The sequence below is a fragment of the Aptenodytes forsteri genome, unplaced genomic scaffold (genome assembly GCF_000699145.1).
Source record: "Aptenodytes forsteri isolate BGI_AS27 unplaced genomic scaffold, ASM69914v1 Scaffold83, whole genome shotgun sequence".
Classification (NCBI taxonomy): Eukaryota; Metazoa; Chordata; class Aves; order Sphenisciformes; family Spheniscidae; genus Aptenodytes; species Aptenodytes forsteri.
The window spans coordinates 5,206,803-5,231,293 of NW_008795371.1; the positions used below are offsets into that span (position 1 = coordinate 5,206,803).

At 38.2% G+C, this 24,491-nt stretch overlaps 2 protein-coding genes across 2 annotated transcripts in view; one reads left to right on the top strand and one right to left on the bottom strand.

Moving 5' to 3' along the window:
• Positions 1 to 5,394, bottom strand: part of IQCH (IQ motif containing H) — a 79,295-nt gene extending 73,901 nt beyond the window's left edge. The window contains exon 1 of the mRNA XM_019472370.1: positions 5,389 to 5,394. Coding sequence (XP_019327915.1) covers positions 5,389 to 5,394 — 6 coding nt within the window. The remainder of the gene's footprint in view (positions 1 to 5,388) is intronic.
• Positions 5,395 to 5,866: 472 nt separating this feature from the next.
• AAGAB (alpha- and gamma-adaptin binding protein) lies at positions 5,867 to 20,296 on the top strand. Its single transcript, XM_009280410.2, has 10 exons — positions 5,867 to 5,884; positions 7,409 to 7,599; positions 8,565 to 8,661; positions 9,453 to 9,542; positions 11,909 to 11,992; positions 16,763 to 16,845; positions 17,564 to 17,657; positions 18,463 to 18,567; positions 19,076 to 19,125; positions 19,650 to 20,296. The coding sequence occupies exons 3-10, from the start codon at positions 8,628 to 8,630 to the stop codon at positions 19,725 to 19,727; spliced, it is 618 nt and encodes a 205-aa protein (XP_009278685.1). The 5' UTR covers positions 5,867 to 5,884; positions 7,409 to 7,599; positions 8,565 to 8,627; the 3' UTR covers positions 19,728 to 20,296.
• Positions 20,297 to 24,491: the final 4,195 nt, after the last annotated feature.

Consider the following 24,491-nt stretch of genomic DNA (forward strand, 5'->3'; position numbering starts at 1 on the left):
ATAGAGCCGCAGATTGTGTGTTATGTACCCTCTGACACCAAGGAGCAGGCGATATCACCACCACAACCGCCAGGAAAAAAAGGAAGCCCCGCATCCCAAAATGCTTTGTTACCCACTGGCCACTTGCCACGTCTTAGAGGTGACTAAACTGTCATAAGTAATACCTGGACTAAATAATTCGAGAATTACCTTGAGGCTGAATAAAAATAATATTTCGTAGAATAACAAATGAAGAACAGATTCATGAGACTAAGATTTGCTGCTGGCCATTCTGGTCATTCACAGAGTGCAAAAATGAACTTGTTTCACTGGGACATGTCAGTGGCCCAGATGGCCCCTAGAACAAGAGGGGGACACCAGAGCAACCGGAGTGCCTCAGGAGTGTAGGCAAGGGAAAAACTAAAGCAGAGTAAATACTGTCCCTTTGGTTTCATCTTTTCATTTATGAAGTGAACAGACTATCTTGGACCTTAAGGATGGCAGAATTTCTGAAATTCCTGGGGGGGGTCTATGCTCTTGCCTTACTTAGGCTTGCTTTCATGCAGTAGACCATTTGTTGTCCCAATGGAGAAGCACAAAAAAGGGAAAGCTAAAAAATTCTTCATTTCTGCAGTTGTTAGAATTGTAGATTACACTTACTCTATATCAAATACATAGAATTCATTCTGTAGGAAGTGGTTTTCTTGGAACTCAGTTCCCCTTTTTATGGCTTGAAAAAGGGAACATGAGAGTAAGACCTGATAGTAGAGAAAATTTTGGTGGAGTTTTTAGCAATTGTAAAGTCAGGGGGATTCCAGGAAAAAGCTGTTTAGATCTTGGTGATTTTGCCATCACAACTTGTTAGTACAGCCTTGCCTTTTAGGGAACAGTCATGAACAGTTTGATGTGCATACTAAGATGTACAACTCATCAACACCCCCACCCCATCTTTTCTGGATTTGTTTTCAGCTGTTTCCAAGTAAGATCTTACTTAGGACCTCATAAAGCAGAGGGCTCCCCCCAGGGACTGGCTCCCTCTGTCTCATTAAACCACATTTTGAAACAGGAATAACAGTACAAGGTCTGCAGTTAAAGGCTACTCTGTCAAAGCAGCTGGATTGATACTGAATTATTTAAGGATTACATACCAAAAAGTATTATTATTGGTTGCTGCTTATTTCTGAGGAAGGTATAAGCAAATTAGAAGGAATTATTCAAGGTTCCTGTAGGTTTCCTTTGATTGTTTTTCATAGTGAAATTAAACAAGTACAAAAGGAAGGTGAGCAAAAAGCTTTATAGAAATGCTGTTTAATCTGAGAAAGTCTTAAAACTTAACTTCAGTTGTTTGTTTGGTTTTTTTAAATAGTACTCACTTTGAAATGTCTAGGCTTCCACTGTTTTCCAGTACTAAAACTGGAGTCTTACAGTCTTCGTGTTTTCTGATTGGGTTGCTTCACAAAAGACATTAAAATCTTCCTGAAAGAAACATGATCATTTACTAAAATAAATACCGTGAGAATTTTAAGTTCCTGCTTTGTATAACAGGTGAAATTACATCAGATCCAGAAGCATAAGCAGAACAAACATTGTAAAACATTCAAGGACATACCGATAAGGACAAGGCAGCTGTGGCTGGCTACAGTAGGCTGGGCTAAAGGGTTTTGGTGGGTTGGAACAAAACACTGGTGCGATTCTCAGAACTTGGGCTTTTACAGCATAGAAGTGTCACACCAGATTAAAGGCATTATTTGATAATGGTTTAGCTCAGTGCTGAGAACAAGACCATTATATTAGCACCTCTGAGGCAGTACAGTGTTTGAGATATAATATGCATGGTTAAATGTGCTATTAACTACTGTGTTGGTTGGTAGGATCCGTATAGCAGTTGGGTTTTGAGTCTATAACAGAAGCATGAAACAAAGCCCTTATCGGTATTACCACTACTTTTGCCACTGTGTTGCTGGATTTCCCTGGTACATGCTCTTTCTAGGCAAACCTGTTTTATAAGTAGAAAGAAGCCACCTTAGTGTTCACTGTTAGGAGGTGTACGAGAACCGATTTTTTCTTGCTGCCTGCCAGAACCTTCCAGGCTAATTACAAGGCTTTTTCCAGTGGTTTTATCCTGTTAAGTAGGAAGTGGCTTGAGGATGATATTGTGGTACATTTGCTAGATATACTTTTATTCTTTCAAGTTTGTGGGATGCCCTGAATGCTTTATTTCATTAGATACTGTGGCAAAAAAGAGCTATTTAAAATGCACAGAAAAGGACTGGCTCTTCTCTTAGATATATTTATCACAAATTAAAACAGCAAATAAGATTGGTTTAGTTTTTAAAAATGCTGGCCAACAAATAAGTGCTGTCTGATGTGATTTTTTGTTTTTCCTCTTTTTTTGACTGTTTACCACTCTCCTCCTCCCCCACAGCAAAATATCTACATTGAATGCGTATTTCTGAGTTCTCTTTACTCCTTGTGTAATTTGCAGGAGGTTTTTTTTTATGGTGTATTCCACCAGGTGGCTCTCAAGGCCCAGAATGTGAGAACTACTTGGTGCATGTAGCAACTAAGGGGATTTGGGATTATGTAGGGCATTGTAGAAAACAATTATATTCTTATAGCATGTATTCAATCTGAAAAACACTAGGAAAAGTGACCAATACCTTAATCCCTTCGGGGAAAAAAAAAATCCCACAAAGAGGAGTTGTAATGATTCTGAAAAAATATTACTGTTAAACACAATATAGTAGAAGTGCTTATATATCAGTTGGGTATTGGAGGACAGGGAATGCTGTAAGTGGCAAGAGATCTACATCTGGTTCTTTGATTATTTTTCAGCTCTTTTCTGAAAAGTTATTTCTGGTCTCCAGTTCTCCTTTTGAAAAAGTATTTGCTGCCTTGCACTTACAGAATACTTACTAAGCCTCTGTATTACAAAAAGGGAATGGATGTTAGGTTTTACAATTTTGCAATGTCCTCTTCCTTGTCTTCTGAACCATTGTTTAATTTACCTTGTCTATATGTAGGCTCATGAAATTAAAAGTCAGCAAGTTTAAATCAGTAAAATGAGCAAATATTTATGTAATTAGATAGCAAAATTAATTTCCAAAAGTATTGGTTAGAATTTTGTCCGATTTATTAAAAATTATAGATACATGTGAGTAAAGACAGGACACAACTAATGAATTTGCTGAAAAACATAAGCTACTGACTGACTGCCTGGAAGTAAAAAAAAAAAACCCACACCTTTTCCTCTGGACAGATTCCACAGAAGTTTGGGAGTTCACTGAGCTATATGATACCAGTCACTAGCAGTTACTGGATTGAGCCATGAACTGATCTCATGTGTCAGTTGCTGTTGTGTTCTTAAATGGTTTTCTCATAGAAAACAGGCAAAATGAGTCATGAACTGGGATAAACTGGAGGAAGATAATTGCCCGTGTCCAACAAATGTGGTGATCTTAGCGTAGGTCGGCATTAGTACAGGGGCTTTGGAGGTTGCATAGGTGAATAGTGCCAATGTATGCCAGAGGTAATGACCCGAGGATGATACTGGGGCTGGTTTAGAAATGGTCTGTTTGGTCCCTAGCCTCAAATAATTCACTGTAGATGAAGCAGCTTCTATTGCTCCAAAGTGCTTTTATACAGAAATGTGGGACACTGAAATACATTATGTCTTAATTAGTATACAGCAGTTACTGAAATAACTTTTACACTCTTACCAATAAAAGAAGTGTCCAGCGTTAGCAGTTGCAGTATTTCTTAGAGGACCTTGAACTCTAAATCATGTTTTTGAATACGCTAAGCAATGTTCTTTTGTGGCATGAACTTTTCCATGTGAGTTTTTAGTACTCTTTAATGGTGATGCGTTTGGAGTCCGTTTGCATTCCTGTCATCCAAACAAGCCACTTCTGCTCTATGAAAAGGCAAGCTCATTAAGTCAGCCCAGTAGGCCTGCCTACTGTTGTGGTCAAAGAGTGACTCAGTTGGTTTTCCAGGCTCTTTGGATGGCAAACCACTGACACTTTCAATGGCTGGGGAGTTTAAAATTAAAAATGAGTAACTCACTAGAGATAAGTTTGACAAGCCACCTCTTTTTGCCATATTAATTTTCTAGAAGTTTATTCTGTATCCAAATAAAACTTAATGGGGTTTATTCTGGTGAATATTCTCTAAAATTAGGTATGAAGCTATTCTGGCCAAATTTACTTTTTTCATTAAAATATAGGCTGGGGTGGGAAAAAAATTCTGGAATAAAGAAGAGGTGATGTATATTCTCTAAAATTAGGTATGAAGCTATTCTGGCCAAATTTACTTTTTTCATTAAAATATAGGCTGTCTTGGAAAGAAATTCCTGGAATACAGAGGTGGTAATGTAATCCTTAAAACTAGTTCCAACATGGAATATATCCTTGACAACTCAGTTTGAGTTGCAGTGTATATTTCTTTTGTAGTCTCTGCTTGTTTACTCTAAAGGCCAAAACCTAATTGGTCTAAGTGACTTTTGTGGAAGAGAACTATTCACAAGATACCCAAACTGCATTTAGTTTCCTGCCATGAGTAATCAGGCTGTTTTGCAGTAATTTGTTACAACCCTACATGCAGGCTGAGACATACAAGTCTGAATCCTTTCAGAAAGTTCCTGCAGTCCTTTGAGTTTAGTGTGCAACATCCATTTTTACTGGGAGAGAAATTTCACAGGGGATTGGCAAAATCTCTTTGGATGAATGATGGGTAATCAGAAACACAATGGGATAAAAGACGACTGCTTAAAATACAGGAACAAGTAGCATGTAAATGAAATGGGATATGTCCTCATTCTTCTAGCAGTACTTTGAGGCCTAAATTTGTCCATGAACTCTTTTGTAAGAAAAAAAAAATTACAAAGCAAATGTGAAAGTTCTTTTGTATCACCTTTTGAAAAATCTTTTATAAGAAGTTATTTCCTTTTGTATTCTTGCTAGGGTGGCTAACTTCACTGAGTGACTTTTGAACTGACTTCATTTCCTCACCCTGTTTTCCTCCCTTTGGCTTTGAGTCTTATTGCTGATTTTCTGTGTTTCAATAATTTCTATGGGCTCCTTTATTCTTAGCTTCTTGTGGCATTGACTTGCAATTGTTAGCTTAGAACTGATTTTTATTTAGTTATTTATTTTTAACTGTCAAAACACTAGTGAAGGGAAATTTATAGCATATTTTATGTAGCATTCAAAACCTCCAAACAAAACATCTGGTTTCCAGGGCAGAAAATTATGATTATGCCTGCATTTGAAAAGCTAGGGAACGGATAATTCCAGAAAGAAAAGGCTTCCCTGTGTTTTGGACATGCACAGTGACATCGTCCACCTAACTTGTTTCCTCTCCCAGTTGCTACAATTTTGTCACGTTATATCTAAGCAGAGTGAAAGCTACCTCCATTGGCCCTAATACCCATTTAAAAGAAACTCCTAGTCTAGTAGCAACTGGCACATATTAAATAGAGTCCTGTTTACCAAACTAAATTATACCAAGTATAGCACTTAACATCTAGTCATTCTTAAATGAATGTTTTATAGCAGAAAAAAAACCTGTCATCTGCCAAAATGCCTTTATTATAATGTACATTAAAGCTATAGATTTTGTAAAGTGACATGCTGTCATTTGATGATGTTTTACTAATTACTCAGTGTTTGTTTTGGTTTTTTGAAGAAGAGTAGACTTGATGTAGCCTAAATTGAAAAGCTTGAGTTAAAGTAACTGAATGCTATTCTTGCATTTCCCTGGAAGATGAGCGCATATGTGTTTGCTTCATGTCAGTAGGGCATATCAGCTAATGCAAACAGGATAGAGATACCTGCTGCAAAGTGACTGCAGTATTACTATGAAGTGTTGCAGGGCAAGCAGAGATCCATGTATACAAGTTTTTGAGGTAAGCATGAGAAAACAGCTTTTATGTGCCACTAGAACTGGTGTGTACTGCTTAAGAGTGATTAAAAAAAGCTGTGAAAGAATGAAAAACTTTCAAGATTACTGATTTTGGTTAAATGTATTGGTAGTCTCTTCCATATTTATATGAACAAGGTAGTGCTGTAATAATACTAAGTTCAGAGCCAAGGTTTGTTTGGTATTAACTCAGTGTCATCATCCCCCGGCCCCAAGGTGACATGGATAGTCTTATCACAGAATAGCTTCTGATTGAAGACCAATTACTCTGAAAACTAATGTCATCCAAATAAAAAAGTCAAACTTTCTTCAACTGGAAAAAAGGTAATATAGATGTAGATGTGGCTTTTTTTTTTAAGAAACCCTCCCAGGTTTCTGTTTCCAAGGTCAAATTTTGCCCTCAGATTCCCTGTGTCGTCGTCCTCACTGCTGCAAATAATCCTTCTGGTTTAGAGCTCTCCTTTGTGCTACTCTGTGCACCATGCTTATTCGCCAGTTAGATTTCTCAGATTTTGCAGTTAGTTGCAAAAATCATTGAACCTTTCTATGGCAACCTTGGCAATGAGTTTTTCCTGCCTTTGTATTGATAAAGATACAGAGAATTTCAAATTCATGTCCAGACTATTTGGGGAACAGCCTGTTCTAGCATCTCCAGGAACTGTCTCAGTACCTTTAAAATATGACCCTTAAGATCTTTGAAAACCCATATACTTTATTTCTTTTTTTTTAACTCTTCTGATGCCCAAGGAAATTGTAGATGACTCAGTCAATTAATATATAATTGACCTGTGTTTTAAAGTTTCCATAGGTTTGTCCAGCTTGAACAAGATATACTGCCCTTTCCAGCGAGGTATAGATGGGGTGCTCTGCTATAACTATAACTCAGCTCCACCAGGTGGCTGTCACACTATGAGAGTGTGTGCTGTGAAGGTTTCTACCAGCACATGAAGGGCGGTGTTTAACATTACATTATCAAAGCACTGCCTTGGATTTTAATTATCGAACTCCTACATGGAATTTAATGGGAATTACAACTGAACTGTAGTAACTTGGTTTATTTTCTCATTAGTTACCTTCAGGCTTTGGTCACAGTCAAACAGTTCTTTACATCTGAACGAACATGCAAGGTTTGTTTCTGCTGTAATAAAGTCTAGGTATTCTCTCCATACATCCTGTTCACAGGTAGTGAGTTTGAGGCTAACACTTTAAAATGCATTTCCAGGAGAAGAGGCTTGCTTTCTGAAGAGCTTCTGTACGATATTTTATTTTGAAAGCTAGATAACAAACTCTTTTGAAACTAAACTTTTGAAAAAACTCTTTTGAAAGCTAAATAATAAACTCCAGGACACAGTAACAAATTGAGTTTGAATTTTTAAAGATCTTAAATATATACTGTTTTATTATAGTAAGTAAAGATGGCTCTGTATTGGCATTGTACCAAGCTTCTCTAGGCAAACTATTTTCTTGATGCTGGTTTTATCATCCGTCTCATTCATTTTCTTTTATACAGGTATCACAGGAAAAGATGACCTTACTGTGGGTGCAACTACAAGTGGAAAAGTGAATTTTTACCCCTGGACAATAGATAATAAATATTATTCTGCAGATATTCACCTCTGTGTAGTACCAAACACATTTCTTGTTACTGGAGATATTGCTGAATCTGTGCAAGCATTTGTTGTGTACTTCGACAGCACAATAGTAAGACTTCTGCTTCATTATATTGCTTTATCTGTATGATATAATTGCCTTATCACAGTGATAACCACAAATTATATTCTCTTCCCATCCATTGTGCCATCCATTCCTTTTAGGCTGTTCTATTAATTGTCAGTAGATCAATGTTAAATTATGCCCGCTAACAATGGAAGCGGTTTCCTTCCCTTTTACTATTATACTCCAGCTGGAAGAGAGGTTTTCAGGATGCAAATATGCCACTAAGTTAGGCAAATCTTCCTCCAGCCCACCACCTCCAACTTTACTCCTAGCTGGTGGTAGTTCAGAAAGGCTGCTTTAGGATAGCCAAGAATGAGGGAACTAAATGTAAGATTCAGTGCTATCATTTTACCTGAAATTGTTTCTACTAAGCTGGCAGCAATGAAAACAGTGCTTTAGCAAAAGCCAGAAAGATTCTGAGACAAAAAATATTCTAAATAAAGAACTGTTTTTCACCACAGATGGGAAAGGGTGCATACCACACATTCTGAAAAGATACCTTTAACCAGACATCTCAGGGCTGTCTCAGAATGAACTAGAGCAATGGGAGTAGTTCACCAGCCCCCGTAACATCCACTTTAGTGTGGAAGATTGAGTAGCTGCATGTTAAACCTGAGATATGCTTAAAATGAAATACTCATGATTAGCCTTAAATAGAAATCTTTCCTGATCTACACTAGGATTGCATAATTAATATTAAACAGGAAAAGGGAGGTTCAAGGCAGTAGGATTAACTCATCTGTAAAGTAAGTCAAGAATCAGAAGGAAGTTGTGTATAAGTCAACTTCTCTGATTAGAACACAAGTGCCTTAAACATACTTGATATGCAGCCTTGCATATTTCCTTACTTCATTGCTTTTATTCTAATACTATTAATGATTTAAAACTAGTTTAAAAACTAAAGTATTTGAGGATGTATTCCAAAGAACTGTTATTTTTCTTCCCTTTAGAAATCTGGACTTGATAGTGTCTCTGAATGGCTTCCCCTGACAGAAGAGTGGTTACCAGAAGTCATGATCCTGGTTTGTAACAGAGTATCTGAAAATGGTATGAAGCCCAAAGACGTTCTGAACCGATTAGTTATTAACCTTGCCTAATAATTTATTTTCTAATTAAATCAACATAATTGTTTCTTAAAATATCTGTGTGAGACTGGGCTTGAGATTTAATTGAGAAGAGCCAGGTTACTCTCACGGCCAGGAACAGAAGAGTCTTAAGCTAGTTGTAGTTAAAACTGAGTCAGAATTTTACAAGCTTGCTTGAAATGAGCTCTGTGTATCCCATTCCTAGTATACCAGCATGCACTGCAAGGTAACTAAAAAGGCATTCATGTTACTGGATGTGCATGATCCTCTCTGGTGAAGAATGAGGATGACTGTTGGTTGCTTAACTACAGTGGAAAGTACATTCATCTTTTTGACCATTTGGACATTAAATACACACGTTTGCTTTGGTTCTAGATTAGTATATGCAATACAACAGCAAGCTGTAAGGTGCAGATATGTCCCTGTAACTTAATTCAGATTTAAACCTAGAGTTAATAGAAGTCTTCATTCACTGTGGCACTTCACTTACATTTCCCTTTGAGTACCCATTGCAAAGCCATTTGATTTTATGGTATTTGAAAAAAACAGTTCAAAGGAGGAGTTTAACTCTGGAGTTTTTGGAATCAAATTCAAAGTGAATGGAGGACCCACACCAGCTACTATATACTTCTTCCCCATACAATCTAGAATAAGCAAACAACTTTGAGGGAATAAAATGTAGCTAAAGATTCAACTGCTGATATTAGTCTCAAATGTGTATGTTTAGCATGCATTTTTGTTTCCCAACTTTAGGTGTTAACAGACAGAAAGCTCAAGAATGGTGCATCAAGCACGGCTTTGAACTGGTAGAACTTAGCCCTGAGGAACTGCCTGATGAAGATGGTAGGACTGCTACTTCTGTTTTAATTTTTAGCATGAAAAAGCACACCAAAATATCTTCTAAACAATTGCAAGGGGCATAACTTTATTTACGTGCTACATGATTACAGCATGGAATGCTCCCAGTTGGTGAGGCTTAGTCTCAGCTATAAAAGGTCAGGAGGAGGAGGTTATTTCCTCCAAGAAATTCCATTTGTCTCCTCCCAAATACAGCTGCTGTTTATGTAGCACCTACATAAAAATATCTGCTCCTTTTTCTGGCACTAATCCTAGGACTGTATTGATAGATTAGAAGCATTTACGTTCCACTTTGGAAATAAATCTAAAAAACAAGAACCAGAGAGATGCACAACAGCAGGAAAATCCTTTGTCTTTTTAAAAAAGACTTTTAAAACTATTGTACATACCAAGAGAAGATAGACATTATTCAAACAGTGACATGATAGGCTGAAAAGGGGAGCTTGTTAAAAACATTTCAGAATAGCATGCAGTGTTGCACAGGAAATAAACCAGTTTCAAAATCACTGGCTGACCATATGTTTATAACTTGAAAAAACCCATCAAGCAAAGTCAAAAGTGTGATGTGTGATGTTCCACTCTTGAAAAGTGACTGTGCACTTCCTGACAGCCTTATCAGCATCAGCCTTACCTCCTCATTTCAGTGATACAAGAAAAGTGTTTACATCTTACCTCTATAGAGCCAAAATGAGATAACTGACTCCATTTCCAGGCTTGAGTGGAATTAGTCACTAGCATTTGCTCTATTTCAGGTTCACCAAGTACATAGCTGTGACCAAAAAATGATTTAGTCTACAGGTCTAAGCTAGAACTCAAGTCCCACCCTTTCCCCCCTTTAAAGGCCTAAATAAAAATCATATCTTGAGTAGCTAAGATTGCCCCTTCTCCCCCCGCCATGTCTTTAAAGATATATTTCTTTTTGGCACTTAGGGAGGGGAGGGAGGGATACACATACTTCTGATTTATAGAAAGCAGAAAAATCAGAAGTGGATACCCTTTAGACTAAAGTTTTCTTATGAAGTGCTTTAAAAGGAAACACTAGTAACATTAAGTCAAGGTTTTTTTCTATTGAATAATTGTTGTAAAGAATGAGCTATTTACGATTTAAATAATATAAGTAATGGGAATAACAACAACTCAGGATGTTAATCTTTGGAGTATTAAGATATATGTTCTTTCCTGGATTTTTAATACGGTAGTTGATTCACTGTGACTCATGCATAGGAGGAAACGTATTCTACTGACTATCATATTTACCCCATAAACATGCTGTATGAATTACTTACAAGAGACAAAATGGATGGAGTAAACATACTGGGCCAATATCTGTTTAAAAATTATGACATTTCTGGCAGCTCATCACAGATGAACTGGAGCTCTTGCTATGACTACACTGTCAGTCAGTTGTGCAGTAAGGACAAGAACTCTAAACTGAGACTCTTGATAATGACTCTGATACAAAACCAAACAGCAGTGTCGTAGAGGGCAAAATATTTGATCTAAGGGATCATAGACAGCTTTAAATTAATTTTTAAAGGCAGTTTCAATTACTACACCTGTCCCTGAGTCATCCTAGAAGAGTTTGATTTTTAAGCAATCACATTTTTGTATCCAAAGGGTTTGGGTTTTTGTTTTTTTTTTTCCTATTGCTTTGTGAGACCTGCACAAACATGGGAAGCTGACTAAACTGAGGAAATGGGAAAACTGACTTTATACAAAGTGGTGTCAGATCTATTCAGTAAATAAGTTGAAGTCCAAATAATGCTTTCCCCAGTCTTTTCAAGTTACTGTAATTCACAGAATTACTGGAACACATGGAGTTAGGTGTTGCGGAGATAGCTTTACAATGATCATTTTCATTTTTAACAAGCGTCACACCTTTTTTAAATGGTTGCCTGAAGTTCTTTACTTTCTAAAGGAAGGAAAAGTAATTCTAGCATCTATTTTTATGCCATACAGCATTCTAAAAGATCTTGGGGTAAAAGATGCCTTGCTTTTAACAGCAAAAATCATCTATTACTATTAAATTTACTTATATGTTATTTAACAATGTAGGCCTCATGCTAAATATTTAACAAAACTCCACGCAGAATTTAGATCTCTACAAAAGGCTGAGAGCTCACAGTTCATAATACCTGGAAGCCTAGACCAAGAACTGAGGCATTAATTTAGATTTGTTTGGCCTCTCACGAAGCAAAGGCAAGAAATCTGTGTTTCCTAACAAAAGTATTAATTTATATCGATTGCAATAAGATAGGACAGGCATTCGGACACACGCTTTCTTCCTTTCAGGCACGTAATGGTTTTTGGTCTCATTATTAGGAGTGCAATGTCTTTCTCTTTTGGTTTAGATGACTTTCCAGAGTCCACTGGAGTGAAACGAATTGTACAAGCTTTGAATGCCAATGTGTGGTCCAACGTAGTCATGAAGAGTGGTATGTAACACAGGTTCCTCTTATACAAATTCTGGAGAATGCAAGGCCTAGAGGGCTTAGTATTTTTAGCAAAAGTTTAAACTGAGCAGCTACAGTGCTACTGCCACTGCATCAGTATAAAGAGAACTAGAGCACTCTTCAACCTTTTACATGGAATAGTAGGGTTTCAGGTATTGCTTTCATTGTCCCTTGATGCACAGAGAAACTTGCAGGCAATGGGTGAGATTTATTCCTGTTTCAGCATCTGTTCCTGTTTCCCCAGTACTTTGACTTGCTCTCTACCAATAACTTGAGTTAAATATTCCACTAACTCTTCAAATTTCAATGAAAAATGAAAGCTTGTTCCACCAAACTCTAGCAGCAAATAGCTTGTCATTATCAGCTTGGTCTAAAAACTGATACATGGTTTAGTGTAGAAGTAGTAAGTGTTAAATTCCAAATTTGTTGCAGTTTTTTGAAAAAAATATTTGAAACAGGGATGAGAATAGCAAGTGCGGAGATGAGACTTGGCAAAGAAGTGATTTCAAATGTCTGTTGAAGGACATGCTAAGTGGGACTGAAGGACATGCAAGAAGGACCGTCTTCCCTACAGAAAACCCTACTCGAGTACATGAAAACCACAGAATTTTTCAAAAACAGTGCAAAAAAACCAGGCAACCCCAGATAATTTCCTGCAGATAATTGATTATCAGGTAGAGTTAGAATTTTGGAAAAAATCACTTTAGAATTAGACTCATTACAAAAGGAAATGCTGTGGCTAGCCCAGAGTTATTGCAAGTGTAGATACTTCCATTTACTTGAAAACCTTTAATTACCTTTCTAACAACACAAGCTGTTGCAGGAAGTGTGGGAAGATTAAACTCTTGTGGAGTGCTTGGCCTTACATTTCTTATTTCACAGAGTCTCATCCCACTAGCAACCTTCCAATGTCTGCCTGCTCCCTGATGTACAATTTTCCACTGTTGTGGTTTCTTCCTTCCTAGCCCTTTTAACTGTGTAATGATTTCAAGTGCTGGGAGGCTTCTGCTAGTTCCTGTAACTGCAAGATGATTATTGGGACTCAGTAGAACTAGGATGAGAACTACTAAACCGATAATTTTTTTTATTTTTTTTAAGGTAGCCTTTTGAGTATTTCTCATACCACATCAGAATGAGGTTAAGATTGGTTCTAACTTAATGTAACCATTGTAGAGAAATAGGTAGCTATTTGAGATGGTGTAAAGTTATTTCACTAGTGCTAAAATGGTTTTCTTAACAGTGTATTTCCTGCATTTGACAGATGCCACATTACAGAAGAACAGAACTTAGTCACATGTTCAGTTCTTCGTGGGGGAAATTCCTGTGCATCATTAGTGTGTTCTGTAAAGGTCAGACTCCTTGAAAATCCAGGTTTTTCTATCTCTGCAGTACAGAAACCACACAGCATTGATGCACATTACTACAGACCCCTCAGGAAGTGAACTATATTTGGAAGTTCTTGCAGCCTGACTATGCCTTCAAAGGGAAATTGTTGAGCTCATTTTGCTTAAAATAAAACTTTTTACAACCTGTAATGTATCTTTTGTTTTCAGCTTCCTCCTGATCCTGGAAACTGGCCACCATGTAAATCAAACTTTAGCTTTTCTACTGAATTACCTATAACTGTTGGCCATTTAGAAACTATGCAGTCATACTTCATGTGAAGATTTTTCATAGAGTATAAGAAATTTGTGTAGCAGTAAAGGCTGACAGCATTGTTAAGTGCAGCCATCCAAAAAGCCAATGTTACAGTGCTGCCTTACTTCAGCTATCTGTTTGTATGAGAATTTAAGTTTACAGACAGAACAGGAATGACTTTTTTCAAGTACAAGCATTAAACCCATATTATTTTAAGGTGTTCTATCTTAAACCCGAACACAGTTCTTCTTAAGTTGTGAAGTAGTTTTTTCACACACCTATTAAGAAAATTGACCTTTTGATTTTTTTCTCTATTAAATACATTCATTCTCACACTAATTGATAAAAATAGGTATTAAATATAGCATAGTTGAATTATAAACATTTTTACATCAAGTAATACCACATTTTGTGAGTAAATAAAGCAGTATTGTCTCTACTAAAAGAAAAACAAGCAGTCTTACCTGAGAGTCTCCAGAGGGCAATTCCCTTTTGTAGTTGGTATAAAGTTGTTGGTTCTCCAGGACTCAGAGCTCTCTTTCAATCTGAAAATCGGGTGGTTTTCTTTCCCTTGTGCAGAAGGGCACGAGTAGTTCTTCAGCTAACATCTCCCCCTCCCCCCAGACAGTGCACTGCTGTTGTCTTTAGGTGTCCCTTCAAGAGCAAAGCTAGTTGACCTAGATAGTAAGAAGAGAAACAATTTACTGCTCTCTGAAAGAGGCTACTTGGCTACTTTCCTGCTTAAATACGTGTTCAGTGATCCCAGCTGAAGCTGGTTACTTAGGGTGGGGCCAGTCATTAGCCTGGCTCTCTTTACAAAGAATGAGCCCGATTTAGGGGAACTATTTACACTTAGTTATTTAAACAAATTATGAATTTTGACTTTTTAATTACAATTTTGTATGGAAGTCAGGATCACCACATGTCAGCTAGAGACAGACTATGGAAGAGTAGTAGATAAAGACAGTGGAAAACATTTTGCTATGAAATGAGCATATATGAATCTTGACAGTGTACTAGAGCTCTGCAGCTATTGATGAGTGACACCTGTGAAACTATATAGACTCCATCATGATGGAGCCACCTACTATTACAATAAGTTGAGTGAGATAATTTTTGGCTTTGATGCTGTAAGAACACTGTGTAAGGCATCACCCACTTCCTGAATTGCACCCAGAAGTTGAAATAACTTTTACATCCAATAAAAAGAGTTTATAGGAAGGCTTTTTCAAGGGTGTGCCTGCAACCAAGTGTTATGTCTGCCACCTCCCTAACCACGGATCCAGAAACAAATAGCTGCTTTTCAGAGATCCCTGCCGTAGATTCCAGTTCTTTCTAACTAGGACAACATTTTGTAATTACGCTGGCTGATGTTATGTGTATGTGGTGGTGGTGGGGATGGAGCTACTGTCATTTTTCTGTACAGGATGAACTCTAATAGATATGAAAGAGGTACATAATTAGGTCACTTCATCCACACCTCTGCCAATGTGGGAATGTTCTCTCTCAAGTACATTCTGGACTGCAATGTCCAGTCTAGCTTCGGATGACTCAGAAATTGGCTAAATGTTGATCTTTACAGTTTCTCTAAAGACAGCTCTTTGCTCAGCCTGCTGAAACTTGGGGAAGCTACTTTGTTTTGGGTTGCAAGTCCCATTCTTTTATCACTTAATTGCCGGACTGGCGGACTTCACGGGCTTTCACATGTCTTGCAGCTGTACATTTTTAAGGCGATTCATTCGGCTCGGCTGAATCACTTCTTCCCAAACCTTTGGCGAGTGATCTGTTAAAGCAGTAAAACTGTATAAAACAGAGCCAGTTGAAACAAATACCTGCTGGGGGGCAGGAGAGAGCACGAGGGCCGAAGAGGACAGGACAGGACAGGACACACATTAGCCTAAGTACACAGTGAAGATTATTAAACAGGAAATGAGGTCTTAGTAATTCTCTAATGGAGACATGTTTACATGTTTTCTAGATAGCTGATAGTTTTAGTTACACATTCAACTCTGAAATGAAATTTTGTATAAATGGCAAGTAAATTTGGACAGTGCATAAAAATGAAATCATCTCAACATTTGAGTCTAGATCTTAGTCATTAGTGTAATATTAATTTAAAACACATTTTTTAAAAAAAGCAATCTTAATCTTTCTTCTGGTACAAGTCATTGTTTCCTGGCTATTTGTAGTACAATAACTTAATATTATTTCTTTTTTAGTTGACTAAATGCTAAGATTTTCAGAAAAATCTCCTGAGTCCCTTGTGTAACTGCAAATATTTACTACTCAATGCAAGGCCAGCAGAAAACAGCTTAGAAAAAAATCCAACCCATAATATCACCTATTATGCATACATTTTTATTTTAAAAAATAAAGTTTTTAAAATACAGTTAGTTTAATTTAAAAATACTGCACTGCATCTATTATCTTCGATGAAAAAGATGATTGTTTAGTTTTAGGTTTGAATTCACATTTTTTTTAAGGTTGGATTTTAAAATACCATTGAAATACACAGTAGGTTAGCAGATGTGGAAAGCCCAAAGCACCTTGCAGTGTGAAGAAACATTGGATTTGATGGCTGGGTCCTTTCATGAATTCTGAATTACATATTTAAAAATTGCCTTTGCCGTTACTGTAGTGCTCAACCTATTTAGACAATATGTGTATAAGTGAAGTCACTTGTTGCATTTCCTGTATTTAACCACAAACTCAGTGCTGCATCCCATGGATGGTGAAACCTGGGCCACTGAATGCCAGTAATAGCAAATGCTGCTTCTGTATTTTGAAAACTGCCTTGTTTGGAATCAGAAGACATTTGGCAGACCAAATCCTAACAGAGCAGTGACTTCAAATATGAAGAAAAAAGAGCTCACATCTCTTGTGGCTTACACATCTATTCCCAGTTGGTAATACTTAGCAGTAAATATTGATAGTATACTTCAAAGAAAGCTTAGAGAATATGGAAAGTTTCTGCTTAAAATAGTGCACTGATACAGTTTTACAGGGTGCTCTGTGTGTGTCCTCCCTGAAACATTCTCTATTCCATCTGGTCAGTTACAACTATTTGTAATAATATTGCATTTTCTGTCAAACTAACAGCTGTTTTGTTTTTAGACAGGACCCAGGGCTTTGGTCTTCTCAGTACATTAGCAGGTGCGAACTGTAGCATTGGGTCAGAAGAGAACCAAGATACGGAAGTAAACAGTAATTCCTATTTCTTGTTCTTTGCTCATGCTGTTTCTTGCGTTGCTCTTTCCTATTGTCACACTTGGTGTGGTGGTGGCAGCGGCTTTCTTTTTTTTCCTCCTTTCTCAAGGGATGCTTCACAGCCTATTGGAATGTATTTTAAAGGAAAAATTTCTGAAAACTGACAAACTATTTGCATTTTTCTTACAAGTCCTTCTGAGACAGTTGTTCCTAGGAGCTGTCACCTCATGGCTGTGAGCTTGCTGTTTTTCAGGACATTGCCTCAGAACTCACCATTTTACCTGGAGATGTCTGATTGTGTGCTCAGTGTGGAAAGCTGTTGGGTGTTGATCACGCTGACTTCAGCGCTGCGTAAATGCTTTACCCCATACAAACCACTGGAGCCAAGGAAAGATTATTAAAAGCTCCATTCAAGATGTTATTTTTCATTAATATCCAAGAGCAGTATTTTGTGCAAAACAAAAACTGTCACTTGATAGTGTTATTTAAAAAACAACAACAAACCTGTCGGAGAAAAGCTCCGTGTAGTACCTATGTACAGTGTTGCAAAAGTGGTTTTTCATAATACACATGGTACAGGTTTTGCAGTAAGTAAGAGTTTAGGATAAAGAGTAAGTTTTTGAAATCAAAACAGGAAGCACCTGATTTGCTGACGATGCTTTTTAGGTTCATTATTGGATACTCTAATATCTATTTGTTTCCTGACAGTCCAATCCATCATCAGCAGACAGAGAAGAATCCCATTTAGACAACAGAGAAGATGGAGCTAGCACAAACAACCTACAGATTGACAACATTGTAGGTAAGCTCTGCCGTTCTCTGCTTGGCAGATATGTTGGAGCAGGCACCCCTGGCTGGGATGGTCCCAGAAAGCCACTGGCTTTTTCCTAATGGAAAGCATGGCATAAATGCGCTTGCCAGAGCCAGTGGAGGCTAATTGTTTAGTCTTTAGGTGTTCTCCTTGAAAAAATGGGCCCAAGTTTGGATAGGACAGAGCCCTGGCAGTACTACCAACTGGAAACATTCAGATCTGAATTTGTGAAATTTCCTGATGCGTGTGTTGTGTATATTGTGTATATCTAGAAACATCTTTATAAGAATAAAGTTTCAAGCGTTATGGTTGCAGAGAAAAATCATTACAGTTTGACCCAGCAGGAGGTGAATGAAGCACACTCTACTTGGGTCAGTCCTAAGAGGTTCAGGTGTTTTAAGCTACAGGTCCTTAAATAATTGCACCATTCCAGGAGCTGGGACTTTCTTACAAGTGGAGATCTTCCAAAGGTTGGGTGTTGTTAGTTGTGGTCTAAGCATAGTCTCATTACTCTGTAATTTACTCCGTGGCTGTTCCTAGACAGATCATATCATATTGGATGAACACAAAAACACTCTTGCAATGTAATGTATCAAAATTAATTACCACTGTAATGATGCCATGAGTTGTCTGTATGAACAATCAGTAAATTAAATGTTTCTTTCCCTCCTGTGGGGTTGGAATTTGCAAACGGGACTTGCAGATGTTAAAATACTGTTTTTATCAGAAAGGCTTTCATACCTGCTGACAAAACAAAATAATTTACCTTAAACCAACCTATATGCGTTTATTTCAGATCCCATGTTAGATATGGATATTCAAGAGTTAGCCAGCCTAACCACAAGAGACGGTGACCTGGAGAACTTTGAAAGGCTGTTTTCAAAGCTGAAAGAAATGAAAGGTAATGAACCAGGGAGAGACGTACCGAGCTATATCCCCTATTCTTATCACTCGAAGGCATGAAAGCCAATGTGTGAATTGGGAAGATTGTAGAAATTCCTATTCTCCTGTCTGAAGTCTTTTATAAGTAGCTGATCTTTTCATTAATTTGCCCTTCATCTTGATAGTGCTTTTGAAGGAAGCAGATATTGCTCAGCTGACTGCTATCACACTGATTTTGTCCACTGTGAACTAATGCTACAGTTTTCTATAAACAAACCTTTTTTTTTAGCTCTACAACTGCATGCAAATCTTGCAGTTTAAAGCTACAGATGTTTGAGATTAAATCCAGTGTGCTCAGAAGCGTCAGCTTTCTGGTCTTTGGGAACTGCAATTGCTCTTACTAAATAAGATTCCTTTTTTATGATCTTAAACTAGTTTCTTGTAGTCCCCTAAAAACAGCTGCAATAGGCATTTCTCTCCCTGCTCACTCCTGAGGTTGACAACCTAAGTCATGTTCTTTTTCACAGATAAAGCTGCAACGTTGCCTCATGAACAAAGAAAACTACACGCGGAAAAGGTGAGGTTTTGAAATTGGCACTGAAGTTATTAAAAACAGGGTTTTCCTTTCTAAGCCATAGTTACTTCTCTTATAGAGTTCCTATGTTAACAGCAGTAAGAACAAACTGCACAGTCCTAGGGAGGACTGTCTGGTATCTCCCAAGAACTGAATAACAAACCCGGAATTTTGAAATGCCAGAAAAAGCTTTCCCCTCTCAAAATTTCTGAAATGAAGGCCCTGCAGTCACTGCGGGTGTAAGCTAGCTTCCACTGAAGTCAATGGGAAAGCCTTGATCTTAAGGAAAATTTAATCATGCCTTAATTAGCGCAAGCTTTGTATCACATATGCCTCCCAGGAATTGTAAATTATTGCCTCTGTGTTGCTGATATTTCTTAACTTCAGAGAGAATTAACATTGTACCTAGAAACATGGTTGCTAGAATTAGCTGCTGCTCAGTTTCTGGTTTTTGGATGGTAAATGCAAAATCTTCAGTCATTTGAGGGGAATTTTTCTCCCTTTCCCATCTTTTTTTCCATTGTTAGGTGGCCAAAGCGTTCTGGATGGCAATTGGAGGAGACAGAGATGAAATTGAAGGTCTCTCCTCGGATGAAGAAAACTAAGTTCTTCTGTAGCTGTAAGCAACAGAGCAATCCTAAAAGAGTGAACTTTTCCTGCAGTGAGTGTTTATTGCGAAAAGCCCCATTTAGCTTTAGTTGCTTTCTTTGGTTAAAGGATTCTCTGCATCATTGTAGTAAGTAACACATTCCACAACACCTAATGGTTAGAGTGGTTTTGTCTGACTGTTCATTTATTCTCTCTCAGAGAATTTTGGAAGGCGATGCATGCACTTAGAGGAAATCATTAGTTTACATTTTTCAAATTAACATTTTTATTGTTTCCTCTTTTGAGTTTAAATAAACAAATTTACTACCAGTTATCTTTCTACATATAGCTGGTGGTTGTTAAGTGACTACTTAATTCTAAACTCAACATTTTAGATGTAGGCCTGTTTGATGTTTTTATGTAGCTTGATAGCTGACTTGCTAGTTAAAACAAACCAGATTTATATGAGCCATGAAGAGAAAGCTGCTGAATTGTACCCTATTGTGGGATGCTATGCCAAGGCTGCAAGGTTAATCCTGCTGAGTGCCAAAGCTATTAAAAATGGCCCACAGGCTTTGAATTCTGTTTGCGTGTGTAAGTATGTGGTCCTTCCCTAGAAATTCAGGTGTTGTGCCACACTCCCTGGGTTTCCATTAGAAACTAAATTTGGGATTAAATGCGAGACAGATTTTTGCTGCTGTTCCAGGGGTGGAGTTCCCTGCCCAAGCCTTCTGCAATGCATAGCCTCCAAGGCCTAGCAGAATGCACAGATCTTCTGCTGGTGAATTCTGTCCTAAATTCCTAAAGAGAAAAGCTATGATTTCAAAAACCCCACATTGTCACCTGGTGCATTTATTACAGACTTAAGCTCCTGTATGTTCATTAGAAGGTACTGGAGTTACAGTCTCAAATTCCTGCTTCATGGTATCAAGGGTTAAAAAAAATTCCTTTGTCCTTAGATCTAGTATATTGTCATCTTCTGCACAATCACACAGTCAGACTCACTGGAGAGTACAAACATGCAAGGCACTAGGAAGACAAGAAGGAAGGCATAAGCTGGTGAGGGAGAGAGAGGAAAAAAGGTAAATGCCATCCTATCTCCTTTTCTACTACAGTCGATTGTGAGATAGTCAGCGGGTCAATGGCAAGAGGTAGCCAACAGATGCCCTGCTGAAGAATCAGGCCTTCTCTAGTGCTTGTCTGACATACCCTATGAAATAGTATGTATTTTCCCCAAGAGCATTTCCTTATCAATCTGAAAATACGCCGTATTAAGCAATCTTACTTAGAAATTTTGAAATTAACTTTTCCAATGTCTGTTTTTTCGTGTCAATAAATTTCGTGAGTCTTGGGAAAGTGGCTTTCCATAAATTATTTGACAGCTTTAAATTTTGAAAGCACTTTCACAGTGGTTCTTGACATTCATTGCCTCTTCTTTTAAGATTAAGCAAAGCTAAAATAATAGGCTTCTTGGATTGCTGTAAATCATTTCATGGGTAAAAACTGCAGCGTTTTCAACTCTTAATAGAACTGAAGCCTTGTTTGTAGTTTGAAAACCATTTCTCATACAAAGACCGAGCAGTAGCTCCACCATAGTAAAATACCTATTTTTAAGAAGAAATGTTCCTTTTACAGTGATACATTCAAGGAACCACACCTACCAGGGCCACCTCTTCCAAACTGAACGATACAAAACAGCTGCCGAGCGTTGCCGTGACTTTGCCATCTCCTCCTTTTTCCCCAGCACAGAGAGCTGTAATAAAGAACTGAAGGTGGTTCCTTCCAAGTAGGGAACAGTTTTACGTGTTTGCTTCTTGGTAGCTGAAGACTTTTTTTTTCCTTTCTAAATATTTGTTGTGCAATAGCGATAAACGGCAAAAGTGCAGACTAAATTAATTGAACACAGTGAAGAACATAATGCACTTGAATACTTTATAAAACCAGTTCTTTATACATGTGATATCTTTAGGCACGTGCTATACATGTGACAGTTTATTTAAATTTAATAAAATTATCCAAATTAAAATGAAGTTCGTTGCTGCCTTTTTACAAGTTAGCAGCAGCTAAATTCCTGTAAATTATGCCTTATCCCAGGAATCAGAATTACCAGTTGGGGAACACGCTTCTTCAGCCTGCTACAAATAGGAGGAGGAGATTTGTATTATTGGAAATACATCCCGGAAGGAGTCCCAGCTCTTGGTGTAGACAGTGACGAGAACAAGTCTTTGAAAGCGCAGGGCAAGTATTGACAGGACAAGCAAGCGTGATTTGATCAGAAGAACAAGGAGTCTGGTACAGTAGGAGGTAGGCCTGATAGCACTGTTCCGCAGGGAGGGCATCCATATTGCTTCTGCCCAAGATTGGCAAAACATTTGCACAGGTAATATTTTGGTGCAGACCTTACTAACATACTAAGAACTCTTTCAAACATGTTTTTGTTGTAAATGTGTGTCTTGTTTGTAGATGAAGTCTGTGCTTTAAAAAAGCACAATTCATCAAGGTAAGAAGCGTGGCTAGGAGATACTAGGAAACAGTTTTAATGATCCTTAAAGAGTATTGTATTGTATTTTTAAATCAAAGTTTACTTTGCTGGCAGCTTGTTTTTTGTTTTGTGGGTTGTTTCTTTTTCTGAAGAGAGGCTTTGGTTTTGGCTACAGAATTTCTTTACAAAATAGATGTTGTAGAAATGACTAAAAGGGGCATTAGTGGAAAAGCAAACCTGAATCTTGTTGTGTCTTTTACTTAGTTTCTCTTTGTATGCCACAGCATTGTTTAGCAACAACGAAAGAATTCCCATCTTGGTTTTAAATCGTTATAACGGCTTTGAAGTTGTTAGCTTTCCCTGCTATTGGTACTCCAGTGCTGAACTGGAACCACTCTGGAACAGCTCTGCAGCTAAGTTAATGCACTGTGGCTAGATGTAGCGGCTTTTCCTAGGTAAAGATGGTCACAAGGGCATCTAGATGACACAGTAAATTAATTTTAAGACACAATTCTGAAGGAAAACATGACGATGCTTCAGTGAAAATGGAAGCATCAGTTTCTGGCTGTGGTCTTTGCAAGAAAGCTCAAAGGAAAGTGATTGCATCTGTGTTAGCAAAGAGCATCAAAAAGGGTTCCAGCAGAACTGGAACTTCCAGGCTGCGGAAGACCTTTAAACTAAACAGAACTAAAGAAATTGCAATTCTAGTGTTAGCTGTGGCACAACGATCGCTGAATCTCATGAAAACGCACTACAGCGAGTTAAACTTTCAAGGCTCCATCAGTCTACGTGTTTCCTGTTTGACTGCCGGTCGTTAGTTTTCCCTGGGGGTCCACAGCGGCCACAAGAGCGGCTGGTGGCAAGAGAGGAACCGAGCGGGGGATGTAATGAAGAACAGAAACGGAGTGTGTGAAAGGCAGTGAAGAAATCAAACAGTACTGAAACGGCGTCTTCCTATTGCTCCACACTGGAGGCAGCTGTTGACCTTACGAGCACACGCACCGTCATCAACGAAGAGCCTCAGAGGAGCAACACGGTGAGGGGCAGGCTGCACTCAGTGGCATGGGCTGTGCTCCAGGGAAGGTTTGCAGAACGCCCATCTCTCCCTGCGCTGTTGTTTGCAGTCCACTGCTGTTGGTTTAACCCAGTGGCCTTACATCTGGTTTAGTGCATTTCAGACAGATTTTATCTCTTTGCTCTAAAAGTAACCTCCCTCCTCCAAAATCAGCAGACTAGCTGGTCTGTTGGAAAGTCTGTTCTCCACATGCAGAGAGGAGAAGTTGAATCCTCGGTATCTCTCCACCAGCATTTGCTTTGATGGTGGCACTTTCTAATCCAAAGGAGCATTTGCAGAAGTGAGTTAAGAGTTTGGGGGCCTTCGAGAAACACATTCACTAGTCAGCTATGACTCTATCTATTACATACATGGCTCAGTCGTCTTTTGCATTCAGGTTTGGTAGTTTTACTAATCCACCCTTAAATACAGCCAAAACATGCTATAGTTTTCCTGGGCTTAGAAACCTTTTCATTGCAATACCGCTGCTCTTCTGACTTGAGAAGAGACACTTTTGTTACGCTGCCTGGTACTGATTTTGTTACCTCTATGAAACAGTCCGTAAGGCTTCTGAGGCCAAGTCCTGTCTTTCTCTGTAGCCAGTTCAGTTTGCATTTCTTTTTGCGATTAAACTAGTTGCTAGGTCATTATAAATAAATTGAGTATAGAATTAAACTGACAAACTCCAAGTATGCCACTGTTTGCTAGTGAACTGCCAACTCTGACTAAAGGCTACAGAAATGTTGTGTTCAATTAATTATTAAAAAGAGGAAATGTTAGTTGTGTACAATAACAGTAATGTGTATCTCAAACAAAAATTGATTACTCCGATAGTGTTTTGGACTCGTGAAAACTTTGTCCTAAACACCCACAATTAGTAGATTATTGCAAAAAAAAAAAAAAAAAAAATTTATATCCTTTATAAGGTGGGTGCTGTGGTGTTAGACTCTGGTTCCCAGCCTTGGTGAGGCTCACTATCACTGCTTTCACCTTCTTCCCTCCCTGCCCTACAGCCGGCCTAATGCAACTGCCTAACGCAAGGGCGCTTCCTGCAGAATTTGGGGAGGAGAAGCCCCTCCCTTGAGCCAGGAGAAAGCACAGAGATGGGGATGAAACCTCAGTACGGAACCACCCATCCCAAGCATAAAACTAGAGACGCCCCCGCTCCCCTCATTTCAGAATAACCAGTCACTGGCAGGGCATTCCCAATTCTGGTCTGGCGCATAGGCGTTACTGTACAAGCCA